Raw genomic sequence first — 12,961 nt, 5'->3', positions numbered from 1 at the left:
AAAGAATGCTCGCCAGTCCTTCTATTTCCCTGTTGACCTAAAGACACTTTTTACCCCTAAAACAGGGTGTCTCACTAAGGGGTGAATACTGCATTTTCATATGGGAAGGAGATGCATACATTACAAAAGTGCACAATAAAATTTGTATTTTAAAAATCACACAAAACGTATAGTGATGTTGCAAACATAAAATTTTCCGTTCGCGAACGGCGAACGCAAACTTCCGCAAATGTTTGCGAACGGGCGAACCGCCATAGACTTCAATAGGCAGGCGAAATTTAAAACCCACAGGGACTCTTTCTGGCCACAATAGTGATGGAAAAGTTGTTTCAAGGGGACTAACACCTGGACTGTGGCATGCCGGAGGGGGATCCATGGCAAAACTCCCATGGAAAATTACATAGTTGATGCAGAGTCTGGTTTTAATCCATAAAGGGCATAAATCACCTAACATTATAAAACATGAGGAAAAAATGGAAAAAACACACTTTTTCTAACTTTGACCCCCAAAATCTGTTACACATCTACAACCACCAAAAAACAACCATGCTAAATAGTTTCTAAATTTTGTCCTGAGTTTAGAAATACCCAATGTTAACATGTTCTCTGCTTTTTTTGCAAGTTATAGTGAAATAAATACAAGAAGCACTTTGCTATTTCAAAACCACTTTTTTTCAAAATGAGCGCTAGTTACATTGGAACCCTGATATCTGTCAGGAATACCTGAATATCCCTTGACATGTATATATTTTTTTTTAGAAGAGATCCCAAAGTATTGATCTAGGCCCATTTTGGTATATTTCATGCCACCATTTCACCCCCAAATGCGATCAAATAAAAAAAAAAATTCCACTTTTTCACAAACTTTAGGTTTCTCACAGAAATTATTTACAAACAACTTATGCAATTATGGCATAAATGGTTGTAAATGCTTCTCTGGGATCCCCTTTGTTCAGAAATAGCATACTTATATGGCTTTGGCGTTGCTTTTTGGTAATTAGAAGGCTGCTAAATGCCACTGCGCACCACACGTGTTTTATGCCCAGCAGTGAAGGGGTTAATTAGGGAGCATGTAGGGAGCTTGTAGAGTTAATTTTAGCTTAAGTGTAGTGTAGTAGACAACCCAAAGTATTGATCTAAGGCCATTTTGGTATATTTAATGCCACCATTTCACCGCCAAATGCGCTCAAATAAAAAAAATTGTTCACTTTTTCACAAACTTTAGGTTTCTCACAGACATTATTTACAAACAACTTATGCAATTATGGCATAAATGGTTGTAAATGCTTCTCTGGGATCCCCTTTGTTCAGAAATAGCAGACTTATATGGCTTTGGCGTTGCTTTTTGGTAATTAGAAGGCTGCTAAATGCCACTGCGCACCACACGTGTTTTATGCCCAGCAGTGAAGGGGTTAATTAGGGAGCATGTAGGGAGCTTGTAGAGTTAATTTTAGCTTAAGAGTAGTGTAGTAGACAACCCAAAGTATTGATCTAGGCCCATTTTGGTATATTTAATGCCACCATTTCACCGCCAAATGCGCTCAAATAAAAAAAAATGCTCACTTTTTCACAAATTTTAGGTTTCTCACTGAAATTATTTACAAACAGCTTCTGCAATTATGGCACAAATGGTTGTAAATTATTCTCTTTGTTCAGAAATAGCAGACATATATGACTTTGGCGTTGCTTTCTGGTAATTAGAAGGCCGCTAAATGCTGCTGCGCATCACACGTGTATTATGGCTAGCAGTGAAGCGATTAATTAGGTAGTTTGTAGGGAGCTTGCAGGGTTAATTTTAGCTTTAGTGTAGAGATCAGCCTCCCACCTGACACATCAGACCCCCTGATCCCTCCCAAACAGCTCCGTTCCCTCCCCCACCCCACAATTGTCCCCGCCATCTTAAGTACTGGCAGAAAGTCTGCCAGTACTAAAATAAAAGGTTTTTAAATGTTTTAATTTTTTTAGCATATTTACATATGCTGTGGTGTAGCATCCCCTCTTAGCCCCCAACCTCCCTGATCCCCCCCAAAACAGCTCTCTAACCCTCCCCATCTGCCTTATTGGCGGCCATCTTGGGTACTGGCAGCTGTCTGCTATTATTTCACAGTCAACAAAGTGTTGTTTTTTTAAATGTACACTACTGTTACACCAGATATGAGTGGTGGCACTGGGCAAGTGGGCACAGTATACGCTGTGAGCCTGACACACATGCTGGCAGGCAGGCAACTGCAATTAGATTACACAGGAAAAAAAAAAAGCAGACTGATGTTCTAGCCCTAAAAAGGGCTTTTTGGGGTGCTGTCCTTACAGCAGAGATCAGATGAGTCCTTCAGCAGCAGCTACACTGTCCCTCCTCTCACTAAGAATACAGCTTCCGAATGAATCTAAAATGGATGCTGTCCAGGAGGTGGGAGGGTCTGGGAGGGAGGGTCTGCCGCTGATTGGCTGGAATGTGTCTGCTGACTGTGAGGTACAGGGTCAAAGTTTACTCAAGGATGACGAATAGGGGGCGGACCAAACATCGCATATGTTCGCCCGCCGCGGCGAACGCAAGCAAGCTATGTTCGCTGGGAACTATTCACCGGCGAACTATTCGCAACATCACTAAAAACGAATAATTGAACCATTCACACAAAAATACACAGGAAAAATTGTATTGTTAAGGGGATCAAAAATCATAAAAAAAAAAAAAAAATCATACTTAATTAACATAAAATTGCATGTAAATTACACAAGAATAAATCATATGAAATATGCACAGTGTAAATCTTAATTTAAGTACACTAAAAATCACTTAGAAATGCGTACTTACAAGTAAAAAATACAAAGTGTAAAATGTGTTGAACATCAGTGTTCTATGGACGTATATGAAATTGTCTCTTTATCCCAGTGAAATTCTGTAAAGATTTTTGAACTACTAAATGTAGTGAGCTTTTCTCAAAATACTTATAACCCTAACAGAAAAAAACACATGCAAAATATAGGAGATTGTAAGATGCTATACACAGAAAGCAGCGTAATGTGATTTATATTTGCTGCATGATTTCATTTTTACTGACTGCTAACTTCGCCCTACATAGCGAAGTTCCCTTTCCAGCGAGTTTTATTACTTTCTATAGGAGACACCTGACACTAGCAAGGAATTCCCCTTTTTTACAAAAATTCCAGCATGGCAGACCCTGTGAGATGTCGGAAAAAAAATCACTTCTTATCTGGTGAAAATTAGATCAAAAGTTTAAAGGGGCATGAAACACTAAATACATTGTTTAAGCAATTTTTTTAAGCATATTAGGTTAATTCTCCTCCATGGGGCATATTTATCAAAGCGTCAACTGAAAATACGCTTGAATCCCGCTTTGTATTTGTCGCAAAATTGATCCACCGTAGTTATCAAAGCGTCAAGATCATGTTGAAATTTGTGATCTCAATCAGAAGCAGATCGATGCTTGCGTCATTACAGATGTTTTGAATTTGATTCAACTCTATTTTGACCCTTTTCCAAATTTATCAAGCATTTAACAGGTACGCTTGCATCTATTCCAACGCAGCGTACCTGGTTTTCAATCCGCCACCCTTGAGGCTGCGAATGCCATAGAACTCAATGGGAGTCTGAAAACATAGAAAGCTTATGTTAGATGCTGCAAGAGGAATGAAGTACAGTATATTACATAATAAAAGTAAATTAGAAACTCAATTAAAATTGTATACCCTTTCTAAATCAAACAATATTATTGCTTCACATTTGGTATACTAGTAGATAAAGGGATAAAAATGAAAAATACATTACTACTAATGGATTATGTTACAACTTTGTCTCTCATTACAAAGCAAGGGGACAATATTATTTCTCCAAATTTGTTGCAAGGTTTTGCCCCAAACTTGTCGTATTAATAGATATAAAGATAAAATGAAATAAATACACAACATAATATAGCTAACTTCCTTTTTATTTTTTGCGAAAAATCTATGTGCACCATGTTTAAACCATGTAATACAAGTTGTTTAAACCATGTAATACAAGTCCCACTCTCCACTTCGCACCAAATTTGACACAAAACTCTTTTCGCACCAATTATGACGCAAACGCCTAAACAACTCAAACACTAGTGAATTTTTCAACCACTTTTAATTGGAATATGCATAAGCACAAGATTTATTACATCAGCCATTCTGATTCAAATATTCATTTTAAACTATCACTAACTAATCAAATTGCTTTATACTTGTGTCATTGTTCACTCAGAACTTGTAAGTGTCATTTGTTACATTGTGTATTTTACTTTGAAATTATGTATATGTGAAATTAGTATTAAAGATAAACATTGATGCTGACATTAGTACACATTGTAATATTTTAGACAATGATTTTAAAATCTTAATTGATGTTTGATTCAATCTAATCTTAAACTGATAGCTCAAATGGATAGCCCACATAACATTAAACTGTCATGATTCAGATACAGCAGAAATTAAAATCACCTCTTTACTGTCATCCTATTTTCAGTGTATTTCTTCCTTCTCTTGAATTTCTTTTTCAGTAAGAAATGTCAGCTTATATGCTAGCCAATTTTATTACACCTGTGTAGGGGGGGGGGTTAAAACTAGATTGCAATCAGGAGGGGTTACACAGGTACAGAGAGAAAACTGGCCCAGCTCTTAAAATATCCATTGATTGCAAATAAATAAATATGATACCTTGATTATATGCTATTTTTGCAATTATTCCTGCTCAGATAATAATAAAGTTACCCTATATACATATAGTGGTATAAATAAACACAGAGATATGACAGACAACATTGTTTAGAACAAAAAAAGGAGCTTAGGGACATGTAAATATTGCAAAAGATTTCTGACATAACACACACACACACACACACACATATATATATATATATATATATATATATATATACTGTATATATATATATGCAAAAATATATGTACAAATTCTAGCATTAATAATCATTTATAAAAAAAAAACATGAGATAAAAGAATATCATGACTTCTAGAAATACAAATACACATTAATGTATGTGAAATTATCATTTAACAAATCAATATAAAAAAACTTTCTATGAGATATTGTTTGTTGAGGTATAAATCTATCTATTTCTTGGACATTAAGTAAAGAGAAATCCCAGGCGCCTACCCTAAGGAGGCTAGGTTGAAGTAAAATTGGATGGAGAGATAGATTGGCCAAAAATGTATTTTAATAATGGATTAAATTATTAAAAACAACGAATTATAACATATTTAAACACATTAAATACAAAAACTTCATGGATCCATGATATATTGCATAAATAGCATAAAAAACTAAAAATCAAGAATAGATAGTCAATAAAAAATCGATAAAAAATCGATAAAAACTAAGGTGATCCTTAGGTGATTATGTGCGGTACTGCTTCAAAATGTTCCACACATAAAACCTAAAATACAACAACAACAATTGCAGACAATCCTAATGAACAATTGCAGACAATCTTAATAAAATACTTTACAGACAATATTACAGACAATTTTAGTAGACAATTTTAGTAAAACAATATGAAGTGAAGCGGTGTAGTAAAACAATAAAAAACTTGTAGTGGAAAATCCAAAAAATCCAAAAAATGTGAATAACAACTTTCCAATGGGGAGAAAATAAATAAATCAATAAAAAGAAGTCTCTAGTCCTGTAAAAAATATATATATATATTCCAGTGTCTGACGATCTCAAAAATATTAGTGAAAAAAATGACGAAACCTGTGCAAATGCTGAGAAACTTGAATGTGGGAAATTTCACAAAGAAAATAGTAGTAAATAGTGTTGCAGCGGTTCAAAAATCCAGCAGAAAAAAAGAAGAAAAGAAAAATAGTCCGTGAGAAAAAATAAGTGAAAAGAGAGTGTAGTTAAAAATAATCCTGTGATAGTGCTCCTAATACTCTTCAAACATGTGTGACTTCAAAATCGGTCTTCAGTTAAAATATAAAAAATGCAAAAAATACACGAACAATAACCAGTGCTGGTCAACGCGTTTCGGCCTATATCAGGCCTTTATCAAGACTTGATAAAGGCCTGATATAGGCCGAAACGCGTTGACCAGCACTGGTTATTGTTCGTGTATTTTTTGCATTTTTTATATTTTAACTGAAGACCGATTTTGAAGTCACACATGTTTGAAGAGTATTAGGAGCACTATCACAGGATTATTTTTAACTACACTCTCTTTTCACTTATTTTTTCTCACGGACTATTTTTCTTTTCTTCTTTTTTTCTGCTGGATTTTTGAACTGCTGCAACACTATTTACTACTATTTTCTTTGTGAAATTTCCCACATTCAAGTTTCTCAGCATTTGCACAGGTTTCGTCATTTTTTTCACTAATATTTTTGAGATCGTCAGACACTGGAATATATATATATATTTTTTACAGGACTAGAGACTTCTTTTTATTGATTTATTTATTTTCTCCCCATTGGAAAGTTGTTATTCACATTTTTTGGATTTTTTGGATTTTCCACTACAAGTTTTTTATTGTTTTACTACACCGCTTCACTTCATATTGTCTTACTAAAATTGTCTACTAAAATTGTCTGTAATATTGTCTGTAAAGTATTTTATTAAGATTGTCTGCAATTGTTCATTAGGATTGTCTGCAATTGTTGTTGTTGTATTTTAGGTTTTATGTGTGGAACATTTTGAAGCAGTACCGCACATAATCACCTAAGGATCACCTTAGTTTTTATCGATTTTTTATCGATTTTTTATCGACTATCTATTCTTGATTTTTAGTTTTTTATGCTATTTATGCAATATATCATGGATCCATGAAGTTTTTGTATTTAATGTGTTTAAATATGTTATAATTCGTTGTTTTTAATAATTTAATCCATTATTAAAATACATTTTTGGCCAATCTATCTCTCCATCCAATTTTACTTCAACCTAGCCTCCTTAGGGTAGGCGCCTGGGATTTCTCTTTACTTTTTCTATCCCCTTATCGGGCACTTGCTAGGAGTCCCCCTTCCTAGGCTTAGAGGTTACCATTAGGCGCTGAGGTTCCACTTTTTATTTCTTGGACATTAACAGATGAAAAATAAAAGATTAGCTTTAGAGAAATGTGCTTGTTCATGGACAGTAATGAAATGGTATAAATAAAGTTGGGAAAAACCTGAATAACCCCGTCATCAATGACTGTTATTTAACAGCAGTCCGATGCTCATCGTGCCGTACTTGACGCACATGTTTTTGAAGGGTTTTTTTATAAATAAGGGGATCATATGTAGATCCGCGTCAGCGATGTCTGGCAACCGTATTGACACCGGCGAATGCACAGAGATTGTTGCTTTGATAAATATGCCCCCATGTGTCATTATTTTTAATTGTTAAAATTTGTTATCTACTTCTTTTGAGTGCTTTTGATCATTCAGATTTTTTGGCCTCAGTGGTAAGCTCAACCACTGCAGCGGACACCCTGCTGCAGTGTGGAACTTATAGTTTTCCGCTTTCCCTCACCTTCACTTCTGCTGAGACATGGAGCAACTGTGTTTGACGTCAAAGCAGCATTAGTTGGGAAATAGTATTGATATTATTTCCTACCTCTCTCTTCTTATGGGTGCCACCATGATATAATCTAGTTGCACTGCATTCCAGCATTGATGTTTTTGTACATGTGCAGCAACTTCAAATACCAGCAGTGTAACCTAGGTTCCAAAATGTTAGCACCCATAATTAGAAGTGATGCATGATATGTATTTAGTGTTTATTGTCCCTTTTATACTATACCATTTGAGAATCTGAGGTGGACTTTGTCTTGCTCTTGATATCTGTTCCAAAAGACTCCTCACTAAATGCTTTTTCAAAAAAAAATAATAAGGATCGGTGAAATGTGTCCTTGAAATCCCGGCCAATAAAAACATACAAGAAAGGGTTAACACAGCTGTTCACAAACGCCAGGCTGGATGTGATGGGTACACCAACAATTAATATCCTATGTAGATGTTTTTCATCATGCATTATATAAGACAGCTCCAAAAAGGAAAACACATGATAAGGAAACCAACATACAAAGAATGAAATCAGTACAGCTACAATAACTTTGAAAGGTTTGGTAGATGTAGCCAGGTGATTTATGCGGAGACGAAAAGCAATTACTGAGTAACAGAAGACAATGACAGTGAAAGGTATAACAAAGCTGATAATAAATCTTGTAATTATTAATGACCTCTGTCTCAATAAACCCAGACCGCTAACATCCTCACCCATGAGGCTATAATTGTTAAAGCATTTAATACTGTTATCATCTGTTTTTGTATCCCTAAAGAAAGCATACGGCAAACTAGCTGTAAGGGCAATAAACCAAACAGCTATGGCTATCATGGAAGCCAGTCTGGGTGTCCTGTGGTTCTGAGACCATACAGGCTGAACAACAGATAAACAGCGGTCAATACTGATAACAGTCAATAGGAAGACACTTGCAAATAAATTGAGAAATGCAATGGTGCTGTTTAACTTGCACATAAATGTTCCAAATGGCCAATGGAATCCGACAGCTATGTAGACAATGCTAAGGGGCAGGAAGAAGGTGAAGATAAAGTCAGCAATTGCAAGATTAAGAAACCAGACTGTGTTGACAGTTCTTTTCATTCTGAATCCAGTGATCCATATAACCAAACCATTTCCAATTGTCCCCAGGATGAAAGCTACAGCATAGACTAGTATGGAAAAAATGTGAACGATACGTTGAGTAAGGAGGTGGGTTTCATAGCCTTCTTCATAATAGTAATCATAGTCATATTCAGGAGAACTTGAGTTCTCTGTTGTTTCGATAGAGAACATGTTTGACATGCTAGTACTGGTCACATTATCCATTTTCCCTGGAAATCCAGAAGGGCTCCTAGAAAAAAGAGAAAAGGAAGCAATGATAAGTAATAAAGTGTTTCTACTGATGGATTAATGAGTATGGCTGATTACATAAGTTCATTTTGCAATAACAATAAGACAAGTCTAAGCGTATGCTCAATTATACCCCTAATTAGTCAGTGGTAAAGCCAACCAACAGACTTACTGCCCTCCCAATTAGGGATAAGCACAGGGTGATCCTGAAACGCCGTTGAGCTATACTGTTATAGCTAAAACAACTCACTCATTCTGGATTGTACTTTGTTTATTTTCCCTTCAATTGCTTGTACTGCCCAATGAAAAAGTATAAAAAAAAAAACTATAGCTGGATGGGCTACCAAAACACTGGGTAGATAGATACCATAAGGGCTAAAAAAAAAAATAATTAAAGTACAATAACATACCTGGGGATCGAGTAGGAGGTCTAGTTAGGGATAGCAGGGCAACCGAAGTATAGCTATCATTTTTTTTAAAAATTGAACATTCATATTTACAATTTTTTTTATATAAATTATTTCATTTATCAAATTTACTTCATTCTCATAGTATTGTTTTGTTGAAGAAAATACCTAAGTAGGTAGAGTGCATGTTTGGAGAACTATATTGTTGCAGTAGTGTAAGAATGCTTTAGAGCACTATATGACAGCAGTGCATGCACAAAGTATAACATTGTTTAAAAAAATCTTGCAAAGCTGCTGCCACCTAGTGTTCCAGACATGTGCATGATCCAGAGTCTACCGACCTGTTTTGCAACAAAGTAGTTGTTTTTTTATTTATTGTACACTCTATCAGTATCATGAAAGAAAAAGTTTGAGTTTCATGTCCCTTTTAATGTGCTTTATTAAATTATAATACACAATATATTATAAGCTATGTTCTAATGTACTCAGATTGGAATTCTGAAAGGCAAAATGCTTCTTCTTTTATTTTTTGTTTTGCATTATTATTTCGGCCCAATTTAAAATGTTGTTCCACTAGTACTGTAAATCACCTATAAAAGGTATTGTTAATAGGATGGACTCAGTGTGCTAAGCAGTGTATGCTGCTTTTGAGCCCTTGAGGAGCAGGCTCGCACACCTTTGAGTTGACGGAAAGAAATCACCCCGAACACGAGCCCAATATGTACATTTTACTTAGGGCTCCATGTACGAAGCAGCGAGAGCTGCTCTGGAGCCCTTGCAGGGCAGGTTCGCATATGCGAGCTTGCTTCCCGCAATATATAAAGCAGCGGTCCTTAGACCGCTTCTGCTTACACCCTACACCACCTCTAAAGTGAGCAAGGGAAAATCACTGAGGGCTGTTGGTGATTGACAGTCCCTTCAGTCATGTGATTGGTCACTCGAATGAAGGGGCGGGCATTACACACTACGATGAGAGTGTAATGATACATATGGTCCAGCGGACGAACAGATTGGCTGCCCGTATGTAGTAAATGTGGGCTGACAGCTTCGCAAGTTGAGACGCTGTCCGCCCGCCTCTTAGTACATGGGGCTCCCAATCTTTCTTTTTTTTCTTGGAATATTGCCATCATAAATATGCCACTTCTCTTCTTTCACTTGCTTCAAACAGGTTGAAATGGCATTTATGTTTCTAAAAAAAGGGGGTTAAACAGTAACACATAGGTAAAGTCCAATTTGGGAGATGCAATGTGTTTAATCCCTTTGCAGGAATTAAGTACCAATTTATCAAATTTTACTTTTGTCAAAATTATATGCTGTAACAAATTATGTATCAGAATGTTTACTTCTGTTATCAATTCTGCTTAATTTTCTTGGTATCCTTTATTACAGTAGCAACAATGAACAGCAGGGAACTAGCTTCACACACCAGTAAGCCAATCAGCCACTAGCTCTCAGCTCCAGAGGCTACGTAGGTATCCTTTTCAGCAAAGGATACTAAGAGAACTAAGCAAATTAGATGATAGAAGTAAATTGGAAAGGTGTTTAAAATTGTATGCTCTATGTGAATTATGAAAGAAACAGTTGGGGTTTTGTGTCCCTTAAGATAAGTTATGTGTAGAGGTTTTGTCCTTTAAAACTTTGAGATTCTACTGCAAAATGTTTCATTATGAGCAAAGAAAACTTTGTATGATATGTTCATGATGTATTTTTCCCCTTTTCCACAAATTGAAACCTGTTTCCCTTAGACCGCTGCTTAATAACTTCTGTTTCCTGGAGGCTCGCCGAAAACACGGGGCATCAAGCTCCATACTGAGCATGATAAATATCCCCATTATTCTTTAGGGGGGGATCGGTTTATTTCATTTCCTACAAAATTTGTTCATGGGGTTGTTTGTTTCAGCCAAATTTTTATAACATTATTTTTTTGTTAATTGAAATTTGTTAACCCCTTACTTCCTATGTGAAATTTCTTCAGGGCCACAAAGGGACATCTGGACAGAGGCTTAAACCTAAATTAAGTAAAGGTCGTACATTTAGTACTATCACTAGCCAGCAGCTACAAAAAAAATCTTTCTTTTTATTTTCTAATTGGGTCAGGTTTTTCAAGAAGTCAAACTAGCATCTAACACTTGTTGGCTGACACAGGAATCAATCAACTGAAGGACTTTGCTGGATCACTATTAAATAGTGCAAAACTTTACATATGACATAAATTCCCTCCTATAGAAAAGGTTCCCCACCTTAAGCGTAATGGTTTTCACTGCAAGAACAAATCAGCTAAATTTTTATATCATGTGCATTTGTTCATAATTTGTCCAAGCACACGTCTCTGAACATTAATAAATAGACTTGCAAAAATTTGTTTTTTGACTCATTTGTGAAAAAAAAGGTTGAATTTCAACTGATTATGGAAAAAAATTATTTATCTCAACAAATTGTGCACATTCTGTTTATATGCATACTTTCTGATGCACCAGCTCCCATATCAGACATAAGGATAGACCCCTCGCCCTGCAGCTACTTTGTCAGCCCCATGCCAATATCAGACCTATGATTACATCCCTCGTCCTGCAACTACTTATTTAGTCTCATGCCAATATCAGACCTTAGACCAGACATTTTGCTGCACAGCGACTCTTTTAGTCCCATGCCCATATCAGACCATAAATCAGACCTTCTCCCCTGAAGCGACTCTGTCAGCCTCATGCCTAAATCAAATCAAATCTCAGATCAGACCTCTGGCCCTGCAGCTACTTTTTTAGTCCCATGCCCTTATCAGACCTTCTGCCCTGCAGCTACTCTTTTAGCCCCATGCCCATATCAGACCTTAGATCAGACCTTCTGCCCTGAAGCTACTTTGACAGCCCCATGCCCAAATCAGATCTTACATCAGACCCTTAACCCTGCAGCTACTCATTTAGCCCCATGCCCATATCAGACCTTTAGATCAGACCCTTAACCCTGCAGTTACTCTGTTGTGCATGTAACAAAATTTATTTTTTAAGATATAATGTTATTTGCAACTTGCAATGAGTTTGAATTACTATCTCCCCACTTCTATTATTATTATGTGAAAAAGATCCAGCACAAGGTCACTTTATATATCTTATGGAATTATTTAAAATTCAGATTTGTTTTTCACTAAAACATTTTTGTTTTACTATGTACTAACTATAATATACTAGTAGTTTGTTCTTTTCAAACACATATAGTAGATATCGTCTTTATAAGATACAGTATATGTATACATATAGATACTTACTGGATATCTTGATGTTCTGGTAATTTCCCTTCTTCTGTGTTAAATCCCTGTAATGTTTTGGCTTTTATATGGTGTTATGGTGACATCCCAGAACAGAATTGCTTAGGTCAGTACTTCCATTTGTACTACCCAATCACAAACACCTACATAGTTTCTTCCCATTTACACAACCTCAGACTACTTGTCAGACAAGCTTACATCACACAAATGAACTATAAAGCCTCTTTACTTTATTATTAGCTAAAACAAAACAGTATAGTCTACACTTCTGTTTCAGAATTTATTGTCCTGCTGCCCGGTTTTCCCATAACATTTTATGGAACAACTGGATTTAAAGATGGTCATTTTCAAATCAGGACTATACATTTTTGTCTGCATTGTTGGTGTCCAGGTCCAGCATTTTGTTGGCT

General features: G+C 35.9%; 1 protein-coding gene across 1 annotated transcript; it reads right to left on the bottom strand.

Moving 5' to 3' along the window:
* Positions 1 to 6,901: 6,901 nt before the first annotated feature.
* On the bottom strand, positions 6,902 to 12,685 carry LOC128639073 (chemerin-like receptor 1). Its single transcript, XM_053691222.1, has 2 exons — positions 12,552 to 12,685; positions 6,902 to 8,883 (listed from the first exon to the last, which is right to left on the bottom strand). The coding sequence occupies exon 2, from the start codon at positions 8,856 to 8,858 to the stop codon at positions 7,767 to 7,769; it is 1,092 nt and encodes a 363-aa protein (XP_053547197.1). The 5' UTR covers positions 8,859 to 8,883; positions 12,552 to 12,685; the 3' UTR covers positions 6,902 to 7,766.
* Positions 12,686 to 12,961: the final 276 nt, after the last annotated feature.

The sequence above is a fragment of the Bombina bombina genome, chromosome 8, assembly GCF_027579735.1.
Source record: "Bombina bombina isolate aBomBom1 chromosome 8, aBomBom1.pri, whole genome shotgun sequence".
Classification (NCBI taxonomy): Eukaryota; Metazoa; Chordata; class Amphibia; order Anura; family Bombinatoridae; genus Bombina; species Bombina bombina.
This window is presented reverse-complemented; position numbering and strand designations above follow the sequence as displayed.

Excerpts from the sequence above, each read along its gene's own strand:
- LOC128639073 (XM_053691222.1), bottom strand. The coding sequence starts at position 8,858 with ATGGATAATGTGACCAGTACTAGCATGTCAAACATGTTCTCTATCGAA.